The following is a 19,182-nucleotide window of genomic DNA, read 5'->3' as shown; positions in this document are numbered from 1 at the left end:
ATCATCACCCCACATCTTATCAGTGATGGTTTAGCTAATGTGGCAGCAATTTTATAAAGTACAGTATATGCCTTTTCTGCCCACAGAGTTGTGCTGACCTTTTCACCTGCTCCAACCCTTCCCTCCCACATAGTTCTGTATTTCCTTTCATCCATATGCCTATCTATGAGTTTCTTAAATGCCCCTAACGTATCTGCCCCTACCACCACCCTGCCAGTGCATTCCACACACCCATCAATCTCTACCTTTAAAAAAAAACTTGGCTCTGACATGCCCCCTATACTTCCCTCCAATCACCTTAAAATGATGCCCTCTCACACTGGACATTGCTGACCAGGGATGAAGGTGTTGGTTGTCCATTCCATCTATATCTCTAGTCATATTCTATACCTCTTTCAAGTTTTGCTGGACTTGTATGGGAAAATTGTCTGCCTTTGAATAATGTTGTACCTTTAACATTATAGAGTATGTAGAAGCCCAGCATTTTATTGTAGTTGTTTCCAAATAGCTCTCAGGATCTTGAACACTTATTCTTAATTAAGAGAAGTTTGGATATGAACTGTACGTGGATGAGAGGGATATGGAGGGCTATGCTACAGGTGTGGATCAATGGGACTAGGTAAAGTAACAGTTCACCATGGGCACAGGGCCTGTTCCTGTGCTATAGTGCTCTATGACTCTTAACAACTTGCAGTTGCAGTCACAAGCTACTATCAGTGAAAGCAAGCAGACGCTTGCTGGGAGAATCGGCTCTTTCTCCGACAGATGCTTTACTGCATTTGTGGTCACACAACGCAGTCACTTCCTAGAACAACCAGTCTGGTTTTAATCATCTCCACTGATTCCTGTAAGCAATACACAGAGATTCTCTAGTAAATTTCACAAAGAAGATTGGGGAACTGTTTGGAGAGAAAAGTAATTGGGTTCTGTGGAAAGAGTGGAGAGTTGGACTGATTTGAAAGCATTTTCAAACAGTTGGCGCTGTAGTCCACCTTCCTGTTCTACTCGATTCTGTTCCAGAGGGTCGGGGTGGAGGTGGGGGGCATCTGAAAGGAATCTGCTCGATGGGATTTGCACTCAGTCATTTAATTTGCACAGTGTTATTTTGTGTTTAATCCTGCCTTTCTTCATTTCTAGGACAAAAGCCGGTTTTAACAGACGTTCAGGCAGAGCTGGACAGGATGTCTCGGAAACCAGATTCAGTAGTCACAACAAACAGTTCTTCAGCAGAAAACGAAGCCTAAAACCTGCAGACACACTATGTATAGTATATTTAAAAATCAAAGACCAAATTAGACAATTGAGAGGATCGGCAGTTGTCTAATGCGGCAGTCTATCAGTTTTTGTTTGGGAGGCATGAAGGCATCACTAAATTTTAAAATGACTCGTTGCAGGATAAGCGTGCATTCCAGAGATGTAAATAAATCCCTGTGTCTAACAACACTTTAATCAAAATAAGTTATACAGGAAAGATTAAGGGTGAACTACCTCATCCAGAGTTACTGGCAGAGGGGTGTAAACGTGGGGAATGAGATGGAGCATTTGGAAATTGAACTGGGTTGCTCTGTGTATTAGTTTCTAAGTGGGGAAGCCATGAAGGGATCTTTCAATGGGGAGCCTGTGATTGAAAGGGGGTAAATTTGCATTTGTTCCCCTTACCTGTTGACTGTTGGAAGCTATACTAATGCTTTAGTTAGACATTGACTTTTGGAAGCTGTACCAATGCTTTAGCCAGATGTAGTCCAGTCAGTTATCTGAAAAGCCAATCACTCAATGGATGGCTAAGCTCATAGAGCGAATGGATCAGCTAACAGCATAGGGTGCTGTATGAAAGGGAGGAGGAATGGATAGGGAGAAGGGAAGGCAGGATTGAGAGATGGGAAGGAGCAGTGGTCTTACTGTAGTGTGAAAATGGTTGCCTTTTTAAGGAACTCTTCAAATGAATCAGGATGTGGGAGGGTCTGGGAAATGACTGAACATCATGAATTTATTGGACAAAATTGTGTCATTTGAATTGAAACACTTTGGGGGAAGTTTAGCCGGCACTTTGAATTATTGGTTGATGTTGGGGACACAGGGACAGGGAGGAACCTGCTGGGGTACAAGTGCCTGACACGCAAAGCAGGTGTAGTACGCACTCACTCAGATGCACTATAGCACAAGCGCTTGGTCGCTTCATGACTTTTTTTTAAAGCTTAATTTAAAAGTTATTTTGACCAGTAATAGAGCATTTTTTTTGTTTTTTTTTAAATTCATGTTATAATTCTGCCTTCCTTTAACCATAGTAAGTTTTGGGCCATCTTGGAACAAATATGGACAAAATAGAATAATGTTTCTCTCTTCCTCACCCTGCCCCACTCCCCACGAAAGGATAGATCTCTGAAGAATCATTCCACTGTCTAGCTGCAGTTAATGAAGTGAGACATTATTTCTGACTGTAAACACTACTTGATGTAAAATTCCAGGATACTGCATTGCATTGTCAAGGGGATAACCACAAAATGGGATTGTGTGACTTCTGCCTTCTATTGCATAAACTGTACTAACTTGTGCTGAAGTGAGACGTCTGGACAATCTTCATTTTCCTATAACATTGCATATATATTATCGAAACAGTAATATATTTACCACTAAAAGCTGGGCATAATTAGCTTCTTTGCACTTTCCAATAGCAAGGCTGCTTAAATAATTTTTAATATTTTTGAAGCTCTAACCTGTGATATGTATGTAAGGGAGGTTAGCCAGAAGCAGCGGATTTCCTCTCAAAGTAGATTGTTCCCAGGTTCCTTGCACCAAGTTAAGGCAATGTGTTCAGGTTTGTCTGGAGAATGTACCTGTATAATCAAGGATGGCGTGGCTTTGGAGAAACTGCACACTTGGTCCACTGTTTCATTTTTAATTATTTTTTAAATTAAACTGCTGGAACCAAACATGCAAACAAACTTTAAATGGCTTTGAAGTTAACAGAACAAAAGGTTAATCCATATAACTGTTGTATAGTAGGAGCTGAATAAATGTTACACAAATCTTGAATCCCAATTAATGCTTAATGGACTGTTTTCTGTCTGTCTCTTTATAAATCCTTCCTCCGCTCACTCTCTCCTCTGTTTTCAGTGCATGTTTGCTCCTCACCCCAAATTTCCTTCTCATTTTACCTGTGATTCACATTTTTGCCTCCATCTGCACTCCAACTATTTCAATTTAAACACTTCAGTTTTCTGCCTCTTTCTGTACCTCTCCAGTCGGCTCCTTCCCTGTATCTTGGCTGTTTTATGATTTTTCTCTGTATGTTTATTTTGTTCTGTTCCTTAATCCCTTTCTTCAGTTTGTTCTACTCTTCCCAGTTCCCCTCTCCCCATCTCACTGATCATCAGCTACAATTTTGACTCAAGAATTGGCTTTTTTATTATTCTCATGTTCCTATGAGGACTGAATTGATGTGTTAATGCTGCTTAAGTTAAACGTTGCACTTGAAAGGTAATATTACAGGATGAAAGCAAATTAGAAATTCAGAAAACTTGTAAATGAAATAGTTAAGTGAAATGATCACTAATAGACAGAGATGGGGAGGTGTATATAAATTTGATTCTGTTTATCTTAGGTTAATTTTTTATATTAAATGTCAGAATGAGACTGTAACATTGAGGAGAGTTTGGATTTAGTTCATATTAAAGGCTTAACCTGATACAGTCATGTAGAATCTTAACTTTTTCTTTAGTGCTGACAAAGACAAAAATGTGTGTCTATACATACCGGCTTCAATAAATGTGAATCCAGACTCTCTGCTGCACCACCTCGTGTTCTGTTCTTTGAGCCCCACCTCCAAATGTGACACCGTCCCCAGTTACACAATTGGTTCCCCTGCTGGCATACCTCAGGCTGGGAACCCCCTGCTGATGCTGGAACTGAGGGAGGTTTCTAATGTAAACAATGTATCCATATTTATCTCTGGTAAGGGGGAAGGGTGGTTGCAACTGGTCAAGGAAAGAGTGAGAGAAACCTCAGATGGAATAAGTATTGTATAAAGGGAAGTATTAAAGGGTTTGTCAAAGTGGATAAATCCCCATGCCCAGATGTTAACATCTCAGGTTTCCAGCTGAAGCAAAGTACCTGCCTACCCAAAGAGATTCTGTCTACTGTCCCTGGTGCAAGAGCTGAAAAAGGAAGGAAGCAAATTGGTGTGAAGTTGCAGAGAGGGTGGGAGGGGGAAAAATAGGTTAGGTGAGACCATTGAGGTTGGCGACCCTCCCTCTAGAGGCCGTGGGTTAAGGGTGAAAGGAAATATTCAAGAACTTCTTCACTCAGGATAGTGTGAGTGTGGAAAGAGTTGCCAATGAAAGTGGTCGATGTGGGTTCAACCCCAAAGTTCAAAGTACATTTATTATCAAAGTATGTATACAGTATATAACTTTGAGATTCGTCTTGCAGGTAGCCATAAAACAAAGAAATGCTGTAGAAACCGTTTAAAGAAAGACCCACACAACACAACCATCAAACGTGTGAAAAAAGAACAGATCATACCAACAGCTAAAAGCGAACAAATAACACACAGAGCGTTAAACATCAAATCTTAGAATTCCCAAAAGTGAGTCCACAGCCAAGAGCCACTGGGACGAGTGAAGCTAGTCCAGGAGCCAGTGCTGTGTTTGGCAATCTCAGCATTTAAGAGAATTTTGGATACGAACATGAACGGGAGGGCTGTGGTCTGGGTGCAGGTTGATGGGACTACGTTTGGCATGGACTAAAGCCTGTTTCTGTGCTGTAGTACTCTTAAGGAAATATCTGTGTTCAGGGTTAAACTATAACTGAGGTGGCCATGTTGGTGGGTTAATGGGGCAGGTGGAGAATTGAAGAAAAAGAGTCTAAAAGGAACTAAATGAGGGCAATTACAATATAAGAACATGAGTAGGTTTTTAATTTTGTTCAGAATGCACTTAATTGCCAAAGCCTGTATTTATTGTCCCTCCTCAGTTGTCCGTGAATTGAGACATCACATTTGTGTGTTTTGGTGTAGAACAGATTTCTATCTCTGAAGGCCATTAGCGGCTAGAAGGTTGTCACAACAATCCACTGATACTAATTATTTAATTAGTTTTTTTAAGAGATGTGGGACAACAGGAACAGGCACTTCCAGCCCAACAAGCCTGTGCTCCCCATTTATACCATGTGACCAATTAACCTACCAACTCAATACTTCTTGGGAATGTGGGAAGAAACTGGAACACCCAGAAGAAACCCACATGGTGACAGGAAGAACATACAGTACTGTGCAAAAGTCAATTGCTAGGGTGCCTATGACTTTTACACAGAACTGTACATTATTCCTTTCCAGTTACCAAATAACACTTAATACTACTCAGCTAACACAAAGCTAAGTACTCCTATTTCTGTTTCCCAATCACCTTCCTATTTTAACCAATATATAGCACTGTGAAGTCTTAGACACCTTAGCTATATACAAGGGGTGATTGATAAGTTCATGGCCTAAGGTAGAAGAAGTCAGTTTTAGAAAACCTAGCACATTTATTTTTCAACATAGTCCCCTCCTACATTTACACACTGAGTCCAGCGGTCATGGAGCATACTGATCCCTTCTTTGTAGAAGTGGTCCACAGCAGGGGTTATTGATAAGTTCGCTGCCTAAGGTAGAAGGAGATGAGTTATTAACTTCAAACTTTAAGCATTTTCACTCAAAGAGTTGAACTGCTCGTGCATGTAACGAGAGCATCTTGGTCCATAGCGGGGGCAATTGATAAGTTTGTGGCCTAAGGTAGGAGATGAGTTATACCGCTCTTGTTACATGCACGTGCAGTTCAACTCTTTGAGTGAAAATGCAGAAAGTTTGAAGTTAGTAACTCATCTCCTTCTACCTTAGGCTGCGAACTTATCAATCACCCCCGCTGTGGACCACTTCTGGAGGTCCAAGGTGCCGACTTCTACAAGGAAGGGATCCGTATGCTCCACGACTGCTGGACTAAGTGTGTAAATGTAGGAAAAATAAATGTGCTAGGTTTTCTAAAATTGACTCCTTCTACCTTAGGCCATAAACTTATCAATCACCCCTCATATGTGAGTCACACAGGAGTACAGCACAGAAACAGGCACTTTGGACCATCTAGTCCATGACAAAATGATTTAAACTGCCTACTGTCATTGACCTGCACTGGGACCATTGCCCTCCATACCTTTACTATCCATACACCTATCAAAACTTCTCTTAAATGTTGAAATCGAGCTTGCATGGACATTTGTGCTGGCAGTTTGTTCCACACTCTCATAACCCTCTGAATATAGAAGTTATCCCTCATGTTCCCCTTAAACTTCTCACCTTTCACCCTTAAGCCATGATCTCTGGCTGTAGTCCCACCCAATCTCAGTGGAAAAGCCTGCTTGCACTTACCCTATCTGTACCTCTCACAGTTTTGTATACCTTTATCAAATCTCCTCTCAATCATCTACTTTCTAAAGAATTCAGTCCTAACCTATTGAATTTCTCCTTATAACTCAGGTCCTCCTCCAGACCGGGCAACATCCTTGTAAATTTTCTCTGTAACTCTTTCAAACCTTGTTTACATCTTTCCTGTAGGTAGGTGACCAAAACTGCACACACTACTCCAGATTAGTCCTCATCAATGTCTAATACAACTTCAACATAACACCCCATCTGCTGTACTCAATACATTGATTTACGAAGGCCAATGTGCTAAAAGCTTTCCTCACAACCCTATCCATCTGTGATGCCATTTTCATTGAATTATGTAGCTGTATTCCCAGATCCCTCTGTTCTACTACACTCCTCGGTGCCCTACTATTTACTGTGTAAGATCTACCCTGGTTGGTCCTACTGAAGAGCAAAACCTTGCACTTGCCTGCATTAAATTCCACCTGCCATTTTTCAGCCCACTTTCCCAACTGATGTAGATCCCTCTGCAAGCCATGATAGCTTTCACCGCTGTCCACCACACCCCCAAACTTGGTGTCATCTGCAAATTTGCTATCCATTTAACCATATTATTATCCAGATAATTGATATAGATGATAAACAACAAAGGACCCAATACCAATCCCTGCAGCACACCACAAGCCACAGCCCTCCAGTCAGAGAGGCAACCTTCTATGCCCACTCTCTGGCTTCTCCCACAAAGCCAATACCTCATCCAATTTACTACCTCCTCCTGAAAGCCAAGCAACTGAACCTTCTTGACCGGCCTCCCGTGTGAGACCTTGTCAAATGCCTTACTAAAGTCCATGTGGACAACATCCAATGCCTTGACTTCATCCACTTTTCTGGTGGCTTCCTCAAAAGATAGATAGCAGCAGATTGAAGGATAGCAAATGTTCCACTGTTCAAAAAAGGCTCTAAACATGATCCAAGAAATTATATGGCCGATGAGTCTGACATCAGTCATGAGAAAGTTATTGGAAGGTATCCCAAGGGATCAGATATAAGTATTTGGATAGACATGGACTGACTAAGGATAGTCAACATGGCTTTGTGTGTGGTAGATCTGACAAGTAATGCCACCCCTTCTCCTTTAATCCCTCCTGCACTGTTACGTCAAAAACAACTGAACCCTGGAAATATTGAGCTGCCAAATCTTACTAATGGCTACAAAGTCATAATTCCAGGTGTGAACTCACTCGCCTTTACTGCGATACTTCTTGCATTTAAATATATGCAGCTGAGGACACTAATTGCACCATTCTCAACTGTTTGATTCCTGACTTTGTTGGAGGTCTTACCGACATCTGCCTCCACAACCTCTCCGCTAACTGTTCTGGCACTCTGGTTCCCATCCCCCTGCAACTCTAGTTTAACCCCCACTGTGCAGCATTAACAAACCTTCCCACTAGGATATTAGTCCCCCTCCAGTTCAGGTACATACTATCCCCTGTGTACAAGACCCACCTTCCCTGCAAGAGAGCCCAATGATCCAAAAATCTTATGCCCTCCCTCCTTCCTACACCAACTCCTTAGCCATGTATTTGTGCTCTTCACTCTCTCCATGGCAGAGCCACTGATGAGCAAGAGAGAGTGGTCGACAACTCTTGTCCACATTGAGACTCAGGTTGTTACTCTCACACCATTTGACAAGCCTCTCTATCTCCTCTCTGTACGCTGACTCATCATTGTTGCTGATGAGGCCAACTGTTGTTTTAACTGGGTCTGGCAGTGCAGTTGTGAATCAACAGCGTGAACAGCAACGGACTGACCATACAACCCTGGGGGACTGGTGTGGGGGCACCAGTGCTCAGTGTGATGGAGCTTGAGATGTCGAGGACAACTTGACTGGGTTCTTCCTGTCAAGAAGTCCAAGATTCAATTACAAAGAAGGGTGTGCTGAGTCCCTTCGAGGCCTCTGAATGATGATCATGTTAAACACCGAGCAGAAATGGATGAACAACATCCTGGTGTATGGGGAATCTTTTTCTAGGTGGGATAGGACAGAGTGGAGGGCTGAGGCTATGGCATCATCAGTGGACAGGTTTGAGCGATAGGCGAACTGGAAAGGGTCAGGTGTTGCTGGAAGGTGGGGGTGTTATGTGATCCATTACACATAAACAAAACCAGAGGTGAAGGGTATTTTAAGATGCCTTTGTACCAAGCAGGTGAGAGACAAGATTGGCAGCAATGGTTTCAGCGGTCTCTCTGTGTGTGGGACACAGTAGCCAAGAGACTCAAACAGACTATCTAGGGGTCTGTGAAATGCCCCTAATGTATCTGCCTCTACCACCACCCCAGCAGCATTTTCTGCACACCCACCACTCTCTGTGTAAAAAAAACTTACCTCTGACAACCCTCTATACTATCCTCCAATAACATTCAAATTATGTCCCATCATATTGGACATTTCCACCCAAGGAAAAAGGCTTCCACTCTATTTGAACACAAGAGATTCTACTGATGCTGGAAATCCAGGGCAACCATACCAAAAATGCTGGAGGAACCCAGCAGGTCAGGTAGCATCTATGAAAGTGAATAAACAGTCGACATTTCGGTTTGACACCCTTCTTCAGGACTGAGAAGGAAAGGGGAAAATGCCAGAATTAGAAGGGGGGGAGGGGAAGGAGTACACGCTAGAAGGTGATAGGTGAAGTCTGATGGGTGGGTGAGGGTGGATGAAGTAAGAAACTGGGAGGTGATAGGTGGGACAGGTAAAGGGCTGGAGAAGAAGGATTCTGATAGGAGAGGAGATAGGAGCATGGGAGAAAGAGGAGGAGGGGGCAGGTGAAGAGAAGAGTCATCATTTCCATAGATGCTGCCTGACCTGATGAGCTCTTCCTGCATTTTGTGTGTTGCTCCACTCTATCTAAGCATCTTATAAATACAGTACTGGGAAATTGTTCCCAAATACTGCCACAAAGACCATGCACACTTCAGATTTCTCATATTTCTAACCTGCCCCATATATGTAAATGTGGAAAAACTGCCCCATAACACCAATGAACTTGAGTTACAATATCTATAACTTCCAAACAGATTTTCCTAATGGAAATTTATCTCATCAAATTGGGCCCAGAATCCATTGGCCTCTCAGTGCCCTTAGCAATTGTTTATGGGACGAAAGTTGTAAGTTGAGGCCTCAAAGTGACCTGCCCAATTCTTAAGTAAAAATTGACTTGGTAATTCCACAAGGGGTGTGGTTTGTGTTTATGTGAAGTTGATTTGCTGCCTTCTGGCAGAACTGCTGTTTTTGACAGTTTCCCTCTCAGAGGAAGGCAAGTTTTTTTCATAAATGAGGTTGTCATTAGTAACTGGTGGAAATTACATAAACCAAGTACTTTTCAGATCAATATCTGAGCAATGCTTCCATAGCTTTTTCTGCCTGTTAGACAGACCTTAAAACCCTTCTCTGGTATGGCAGTGTGGACCTGTATTTATGTATTTATTGAGATATAGTGCAGAGTAGACTCTTCTGTCCCTGCGAGCCACACTGCCCAGGCCCCTGATTAATCCTGGGAAATTTACAAAGACAAATTAACCTACCAACTGCTACATCTTTAGACTGTGGGAGGAAACTGGAGCACCAGAGGAAACCCACGCAGTTACGGGGAGAGCATACACACTCCTTGCAGACAGCAGCAGGAAATGAACCACGGTCACCTGTGTTGAAAACCACTGCATTACTGTGCTGCCCTTATAATGACTGACCAGAGGTCTAAGTCCATAGTTCCCTGAACATGGCATATGGTGATAAAGTAGGCACATACCATAAGGCAGGAGTAGGCCATTTGTGAATCAAGTCTGCACCACCATTCCATCATGGCTGATTTATTATCCCTCTAAAATTCGATTCTCCTGCCTTGTCCCTGTATGGAGAGAGTGAGGGGGATAGAGAGGGGAATGGATAGAGTGAGGGGGATAGAGAGGGAATGGAGAGAGTGAGGGGGATAGAGAGGGAATGGAGAGAGTGAGGCGGATAGAGAGGGAAATGGATAGAGTGAGGGAGATAGAGAGGGAATGGAGAGAATGAGGGGGTAGAGAGGGGAATGGAGAGAGTGAGGGGGATAGAGAGGGAATGGATAGAGTGAGGCGGATAGAGGGAAATGGATAGAGTGAGGGAGATAGAGAGGGAATGGAGAGAATGAGGGGGATAGAGAGGGGAATGGAGAGAGTGAGGGGGATAGAGAGGGAATGGAGGGAGGGGGATAGAGAGGGAATAGAGAGAGTGAGGGGGATGGAGAGGGAATGGAGAGAGTGAGGGGGATAGAGGGCAATGGAGAGAGTGAGGAGGATAGAGAGGGAATGGAGGGAGTGAGGGGGATAGAGAGGGAATGGAGAGAGTGAGGGGGATAGAGAGGGAATGGAGAGACTGAGGGGGATAGAGAGGGGAATGGAGAGAGTGAGGGGGATAGGGGAATAGAGAGAGTGAGGGAGATAGAGAGGGAATGGAGAGAGTGAGGGGGATAGGGGAATAGAGAGAGTGAGGGAGATAGAGAGGGAATGGAGAGAGTGAGGGGGATAGAGAGGGAATGGATAGAGTGAGGGGGATAGAGGGAATGGAGGGAGTGAGAGGGATAGAGGGAATGGAGAGAGTGAGGGGGAATGGATAGAGTGAGGGAGATAGGGAATGGAGAGATTGAGGGGGATAGAGGGGGGATGGATAGAGTGAAGGGGATAGAGAGGGAATGGAGAGAGTGAGGGGGATAGAGAGGGAATGGAGAGAGTGAGGCGGATAGAGAGGGAAATGGATAGAGTGAGGGAGATAGAGAGGGAATGGAGAGAATGAGGGGGTAGAGAGGGGAATGGAGAGAGTGAGGGGGATAGAGAGGGAATGGATAGAGTGAGGGTGATAGAGAGGGAATGGAGAGAATGAGGGGGATAGAGAGGGGAATGGAGAGAATGGAGGGAGGGGGATAGAGAGGGAATAGAGAGAGTGAGGGGGATGGAGAGGGAATGGAGAGAGTGAGGGGGATAGAGAGGGAATGGAGAGAGTGAGGGGGATAGAGAGGGAATGGATAGAGTGAGGGGGATAAAGAGGGAATGGAGAGAGTGAGGGGGATGGAGAGGGAATGGATAGAGTGAGGGGGATAGAGGGAATGGAGGGAGTGAGAGGGATAGAGGGAATGGAGAGAGTGAGGGGGAATGGATAGAGTGGGGGAGATAGAGAGGGAATGGAGAGATTGAGGGGGATAGAGGGGGGATGGATAGAGTGAAGGGGATAGAGAGGGAATGGAGAGAGTGAGGGGGATAGAGAGGGAATGGAGGGAGTGAGGGGGATAGAGAGGGAATGGAGGGAGTGAGGGGGATAGAGAGGGAACAGAGAGAGTGGGGGATAGAGAGGGAATGGAGAGAGTGAGGGGGATAGAGAGGGGGATGGAGAGAGTGAGGGGGGACAGAGTGGATAGTCAGGGCAACACACACAGAGTACTGGAGGAACTCAGCAGGTCAGGCAGCATCTACGGAAATGAATAAACAGCCGAGACCCTTCATCAGGACTGAGAAGGAAGGAGGAAGATGCCAGGATAAAAAGATTGGTGGAGGGGATAGACAGGAGTAAGGGACAGGGAGATGCACAGCTGGCGTGGGGGGGGGGGTGGTGGTGGTGAGGACTAGGAGGGGCAGAGAGTCGGGGGAGAGTGCGAGTGGGGATTGGAGATGATCAGAGTACGGAGGGGATGGGAGGAAGAGAGAGTGTCTGGGAGGGCTAGAAGGGATTGGAGATGGTCAGAGAAGGGAGAGTGTGTAGGTGGAGTGGAGGGAAAGGGAGTGTGGAGGTGGAGGGGAGGGGAGTGTGGAGAGGAGGGGAGGGTGTGGGTGTTTGGATGGAAGGGGAGTGGATGGTGGAGTGTGGAGGAGGAGAAGGGAGGGGAGGTGGGAGGGGAGGGAATTGGGAGAGAAGGGGAAGGATTGTTTTGGGAGAGTGTGAGTGGGAATTAGAGATAATCAGAGGGGGAGTGGGGAGGGGTTGGTAGGGGGAGGTAGGGGGAGGTGGGGGGAGGTAGGGGAAGGGAAATGGGAATGGGGAAAGGAGGGGACTGGTGGGATTGTCTTGGGAGAGTGTGAGTGGGATTTGGAGATGTTCAGAGGGGGAGTGGGGAGGGGTTGGTAGGGGAAGGGAAATGGGAATGGGGAAAGGAGGGGACTGGTGGGATTGTTTTGGGAGAGTGTGAGTGGGAATTGGAGATGATGGGGGAGTGTGGAGAGGAGAGGAGAGGAGGGGAGGAGAGGAGAGGAGGGGAGGAGAGGAGAGGAGGGGAGGGGGAGGAGGGGAGGGGGAGGAGGGGAGGGGGAGGAGGGGAGGAGGGGAGGGGGAGAAGGGAAGGAAGGGAAGGGAAGGGAAGGAAGGGAAGGGAAGGAAGGGAAGGGAAGGGAAGGGGGAAGGATTGTTTTGGGAGAGTATGGGGGGATTGGAGATGATGGGGGAGGGGGGAGTGGGGAGGGGGGAGGGGAGGAGGAGAAGGGAGGAGGGGAGGGGAGGGGAGGAGGAGAAGGGAGGAGGGGAGGGGAGGGGAGGGGAGGGAGGGGAGGGAGGGGAGGGGGGGGAGGGAGGGGAGGGAGGGGAGGGGAGGGAGGGAGGGGAGGGGAGGGGAGGGGAGGGGAGGGGAGGGGAGGGGGGGAGGGGAGGGGAGGGGAGGGAAGGGGGAAGGATTGTTTTGGGGATGATGGGGGAGTGGGGAGGAGGGTGGGGAAGGGAAAGGGGAAGGATTGTTTTGGGAGAGTGAGAGGGGATTGGAGATGTTGAGGGAGTGGGGAGGGAGAGAAGAGAGAAGGGTGGGAAGGGGAGGGGGAAGAATTGTTTTGGGAGAGAGGGAGAGAGTGAGAGGGGATTGGAGATGATGGAGAGTGGGGAGGAGGGGATGGGGAGAAGGGTGGGGAGGGGAAGGGAAGGGGAAAGGATTGTTTTGGGAGAGTGAGAGGGGATTGGAGATGATGGGGGAGTGGGGAGGAGGGTGGGGAAGGGAAAGGGGAAGGATTGTTTTGGGAGAGTGAGGGATTGGAGATGATGGGGAAGTGGGGAGGAGGGTGGGGAAGGATTGTTTAGGGAGAGTGAGAGGGGATTGGAGATGATTGGAGCAGGGAGGGGCTGGGAGGAAGTGTTTGGGGCGGGGAAGATGGGAGGGAGGAGGGAGAGCGGGAGTGTCGCGGAGGCGGGCGGCAGGGAGAGGGAGCTCGAGTCCCGGTCATGTTGCAGCGGCTCCGTCTCCGCACAAAGTTTGCCGGCGGCTTCGCTCCCCGGGTCGTTGGCGCCGCCGATCCGCGCTGCGTCGCCGCTGCCGCTCGCTGCTGCCGCCGCCCGTGAGTGGGGATCCCAGCCGCCCGGATGATGAGGAATTCCCGGGAAGCGGACGGGTTCGAGGGGGAGGCGGCCAGCACGTCCATGATGAGCGGAGCGAGCAGCCCGTATCAGCCGACCACGGAGCCGGTGCTACCCGGCCGCCGGCTGAACCTCAGGTGTGACCCCGACTACCTGCGCTCCACCCTCGGGGCGCTCAAAGTGCTGCAAGTGGTGAGTGCGGGGCGGCCGGGGAAAGGGAGGGAGGGGGAGCATAAACACAGACACACACAGGTAGAGACAGACAGACACGCAGAGAGGGGCACACTCTCTCTCTCACTCTCACACAGACACACTCACACTCTCACACAGACACACACACTCACACACACTCACTCACACTCACAGACACACACACTCACACACACACGCTCACTTTCACACACAGACACTCATGCTCACTCACATTCTCACTTTCACACAGATACACACACACTCACACACACGCTCACTCTCACACTCTCACTCTCACACTCTCACACACACACACTTATCCACACTACATGTAACAATGCTGCTGAAAAAAATGGAGAAATAATGGGGGATTGTGGCCCATTTGGTCGAACTTCAAATGTTGGCAGGATGCTGCGATATTTTATGGAAGATGTGTTAACGGCGCACTTTGAAAACAAAGTGCTTATGCAGAGTCAACATGGAATTTAGTTGTGTTTGGCAAATATAATAGAATTTCTTGAGATGTCACTAGCAGGGTGGTAGAGCGCCTTTCAGCAGGCAGCTGTTTGACTCTTACATAAGGTTCACGGAATAAGAACTCTGGGCGCTCTCAGGGACAGAGTCAGTGTTGAACAAAGTGACGGGAAAGTGAAGTGTTTGTTGACAGGTTGGTACCGGGTTACGAACAGGACCCCAGCTGTTGGTAACTTACAACTTGGAATCGGTTTACCATTGTGACAGGTACCAAGGTAGAGTGAAAAGCTTGTCGTGTATATTGTTCATACAGATCAGATCATATCATTACACGGTGCACTGAGCTAGAACATAGAACAGTACTGTACAGGCCCTGTGGCCCACGATGTTGTCAACCTTTCAACCTGCTCCGAGATCAATCTAACCCTTCCCTCCCACATCGCCCTCCATTTCTCTTTCCTCCATGGGCCTATCTAAGAGTCTCTTAAATGTCCCTATTGTAACTGTCTCTGCCACCACCCCTGGCAGTGTGTTCCACACACCCACCAGTCTGTGTAAAGAAACCTCTGACATTCCCCCTATACTTCCCTCCAATCACCTTAAAATTACAGCCACCTCCCTGCTGGGAAGGAGTCTCGGTTGTCCACTCGATCTGTGCCTCTTACCATCTGGTACACCCCTGCTGGCTCACCTCCCATCCCCCTGGCTTCAACAGGGTAACGAGGCAGAACAAGTTAAAGCAGTGACAATGCAAATCAAAGTGTTAGTTACAAAGTGCAGTGCAGGTAAATGATAAAATGCAAGTTCATAACCAGGTAGATTGTGAGGTGCAGGGTCTGCCGTATTGACCGAGGGTCTGATAACGGTGGGACAGAAGCTGTCCTGGAGCCTGGTGTACATGATTTTGGGCTGTTGTATCTTCTGCCTGATGGGAGAGAGAAGAGAGTGTCTGGGTGGGTGGGGTCTTTGATTCTGCTGGTGGCTTTACTGAGGCAGTGAGATATAGACAAAGCCTATGGAGGGAAGACTGCTTTCTGTGATGGGCTGAGCTGTGCTCCACAACTCTTTCCTGTTCATTGTGGTTACTGGCAAAGCATTGCCACTGATGGCTGTGGAGGCCAGTGTCATTGAGTCTATTTAAAGCAGAGGTTGACAGGTTCTCGATTAATCAGGGTATCAAAGGTTATGGGAAGAAGGCAGGAGAATGGGTTTGAGAGGCATAATAAATCAGCCATGGAGGAATGATGGAACAGGCTCAATGGGCCAAATGGCCTCATTCTGTTCCTATGGTCTTTTGCTGCTACAAACAGTCTTTATGTGTATCACTGCAGTTTTGCACTGACAATAGTCTTGATTTGACCTTTCCTGTCTCCAGAGGCTCCTCACGTCGATGACCTCGTTCATCTTTAATGAGCATTGTTCTCTCCCTCATCACTCTTTTGCCCTCAAAATACTTACAATATAGAACAGCACAGGCCCTTTGGCCCATGATGTTGTGCCGACCTTTTAACCTACTCCAAGATCAATCTTACCCTTCCTTCCCACGTAACCCTTCAGTTTTCTATCATCCATTTGCATATCCAAGAGTCTTACATGTCCCTGATGTATCTGCCAAGCCATGATTCATCAGGATGGGGTGCTTTATGCTGCAATGATTAAAAACTGGTTTGGGTCAACAGGGACCGGTTGAATTTCTTCAGCCTCCTCAAGAAGTTGAGTTGTTGGCGAGCTTCCTTGGTCATGATGTCAACATGCTCAGAACAGGACAGACTATTGGTGAGGTTCACCATTCAGGAACTTCAAGTTCTCAGCTGTCTCAGGCTCAACACCGCTGATGTAGACAGAGCGTCTGCACCAGCTGATGTATCAACATGACCAAGTTTGCTGGTGTACTTGTGTACAATGATCTGTCTGGGTGGCTGCAAACCAAAAGCTGTTCACTGTAGTATTTTGGTACATGCAATAATGGTTATTATTCTATAGATTAATTGAGTATACCCTCAAGAAAATGAATCTCAGGGTGGTATATGGTGACATATACAGTATGTACATTGATTATAAACTTACTTTAAACTTTTAATAAACCAATTCTAATGTCAGCAAATGCTGGAGGAACTCAACAGTTCAGGCAGTATCTATGAAGAGGAGTAAACAGTGTCTTCATGAAGAGTCTTGGCCTTAGTCCAGAGCACCCAAGGGAGACCCACCCTGGTGCAAACTGCACTCAGTTAGCACTCAACTTCACTTGCCCCATCACTGAAAAGTTCCTACAATCTGTGGACTCCTTCCAAGGACTCTCCTTCTCATGTTCTCGATATTTATTGCTTATTTATTTATTATTTCTTTCTTTTGTATTTGCACAGTTTGTTGTATTCTGTACGTACTTTGGATGAATGCCCAAGTTGGGCAGTCTTTCATTTGGTTCTGTTGTGGTCATTATTCTATCTATTCATTGAGTATGCCGGCTAGAATATGAATCTCAAGGTTGTAGATAGCGACATACATGTAGTTTGATAATAAATTTAATGTCAATGTTGAACCGAAGGTCAAGAATGAGCCTGAGGCTGTGAGGCGGAGGCTCTACCAGCTACGTCACTGTGTTGTCCTCTTAACGTCCTCTGCCTCCAGGCACTCATCACCAATTGCTCCTGGACTGTGTGATTTGAGTCATATGCATGACTTGCTTTCAAGCAACACGCACAAAATGCCGGTGGAACGCAGCAGGCCAGGCAGCATCTCTAGGAAGAGGTACAGTCGACGTTTCAGGCCGAGACCCTTCGTCAGGACTAACTGAAAGAAGAGCTAGTAAGAGATTTGAAAGTGGGAGGGGGAGATACAAAATGATAGGAGAAGACAGGAGGGGGAGGGATGGAGCTAAGAGCTGGAAAGTTGATTGGCAACAGGGATATCCTGCTTTCTCTGGCGGACAGAGCGTAGGTGTTCAGTGAAACGGTCTCCCAGTCTGCGTCGGGTCTCGCCAATATATAGAAGGCCACAGGATCTCCCAGTGGCCACACATTCTAATTCCACATCCCATTCCCATTCTGATATGTCTATCCATGGCCTCCTCTACTGTAAAGATGAAGCCACACTCAGGTTGGAGGAACAACACCTTATATTCCGTCTGGGTAGCCTCCAACCTGATGGCATGAACATTGACTTCTCTAACTTATGTTAATACTCCTCCTCCCCTTCGTACCCCAACCCTTATTTATTATTTTTTATTTTTTCCCCTTTCTTTCTCTCTTTTTTCTCCCTCTGTCCATCTCACTATATCTTCCTCTGGTGCTCCCTCCCCCACTTTCTCTCTCCCTAGCCCTCCTGTCCCATGATCCTTTCCCTTCTCCAGTTCTGTATCCCTTTTGCCAATCAACTTTCCAGCTCTTAGCTCCATCCCTCCCCTTCCCACTTTCAAATCTCTTACTAGCTCTTCTTTCAGTTAGTCCTGACGAAGAGTCTCGGCCTGAAACGTCGCCTGTACCTCTTCGTAGAGATGCTGCCTGGCCTGTTGTGTTCCACCAGCATTTTGTGTGTGTTGCTTGAATTTCCAGCATCTGCAGATTTCCTCGTGTTTGTGTTTTTAAACATGACTTGCTTTGGCAGGTCTGGAGTCACATATAATCCCAGACCAGGTAAGGACCGTTATGGAAAGTGGTGGAAGCAGATACGTTAGAGATCTTTGAGAGGTTTCCATTCCAGGACCACCAGACTCAAAAACAGTTACTTTCCCCAAGCAGTAAGGCTGAGCAACACCTCCACCCACTGACTCACCCCTCCACATCCTCAACCACCACTCCTGTATCATTTCCTGTCAGTCACCACTCTGTGCCTGGAGTCCCTTTATGAGCATAAAATCAGCCTGAAGGCACGCACTCAGCGGTTCAGGAGCAGCTTCTTCCCCTCTGCCATCTGATTCCTCAATGGACATTGAAGCTTTGGACACTACCTCACTTTATTTAATATACAACATTTCCATTTTTCCACGTATTTAAAAATCTATTCAATATATGTAATTGATTTGCTTGTTTATTTATTATTATGTTTTATTTTATTTTTGTTTCTCTCTCTCTGCTAGATTATGTATTGCATTGAACTGCTGCTGCTAAGTTAACAAATTTCACATTACATGCCAGTGATAATAAACCTGATTCTGATTCAGTCTATATGTATAAGCTATCTTATGTATTGTGTTTCTGTATTCTGTTCTTTATTTCATCGTGTGTTTTTTTTTGTGCTACATTGGATCTGGAGTAACAATTATTTAATTTTCCTTTACACTTGTGCTCAGGAAATGCCATTAAACAATCTTGAATCTTTAACGTGCAGTGATGAAGGAATGTGGGTTATGTGCAGGCAGAAGGAATTGAGTTAAATTCGACAGTGTGTTCAAAGCAGACTTAGTGGGCAGAAGGCCCTGTTACTGTTCTACGCTCTAACATTGCTTCACGCTCCCTTACCTTCTCTCCCAGCTCTCCTCACTCTCCCCTGTTCTCTGCATCTTGAAAATGTTCTACGTTAAAGATTCACTTTATTCGTCCCACATACATCGAAACATACAGTGAAATGCGCTGCTTTGAATCAGCGACCAAAACAGTGCGAGAGTCACCACATTTCCAGCGCCAACATAGCACGGCCACAGTTTACTAACCCTCGCCCATCTGTCTTTAGAATGTGGGAGGAAACAGGAGCACCCGGACGAAACACATACGGCCATGGGCAGGTTGAACAAACTCCTGACAGAGAGTGACAGGAATTG

The 19,182-nt window shown here is 46.4% G+C and overlaps 2 protein-coding genes across 3 annotated transcripts in view; both read left to right on the top strand.

The window, feature by feature from the left end:
• The window catches only part of dync1li2 (dynein, cytoplasmic 1, light intermediate chain 2), a 132,380-nt gene extending 128,602 nt beyond the window's left edge, over nucleotides 1-3,778 (top strand). Inside the window, exon 13 of the mRNA XM_072279977.1 lies at nucleotides 1,138-3,778. Coding sequence (XP_072136078.1) covers nucleotides 1,138-1,244 — 107 coding nt within the window. The 3' untranslated portion in view covers nucleotides 1,245-3,778. The remainder of the gene's footprint in view (nucleotides 1-1,137) is intronic.
• Nucleotides 3,779-13,585: 9,807 nt separating this feature from the next.
• The window catches only part of cmtm4 (CKLF-like MARVEL transmembrane domain containing 4), an 82,872-nt gene continuing 77,275 nt past the window's right edge, over nucleotides 13,586-19,182 (top strand). For both annotated transcript variants that reach the window (XM_072279976.1, XM_072279975.1), the window contains exon 1: nucleotides 13,586-13,952. In XM_072279976.1, the coding sequence (XP_072136077.1) occupies nucleotides 13,767-13,952 (186 nt within the window). In that variant the 5' untranslated portion in view covers nucleotides 13,586-13,766. The remainder of the gene's footprint in view (nucleotides 13,953-19,182) is intronic.

Source organism: Mobula birostris, chromosome 15, assembly GCF_030028105.1.
Source record: "Mobula birostris isolate sMobBir1 chromosome 15, sMobBir1.hap1, whole genome shotgun sequence".
NCBI classification, from domain to species: Eukaryota; Metazoa; Chordata; class Chondrichthyes; order Myliobatiformes; family Myliobatidae; genus Mobula; species Mobula birostris.
The sequence above is the reverse complement of the archived record's forward strand: the minus strand, read 5'-3'. Positions and strand labels throughout refer to the sequence as shown.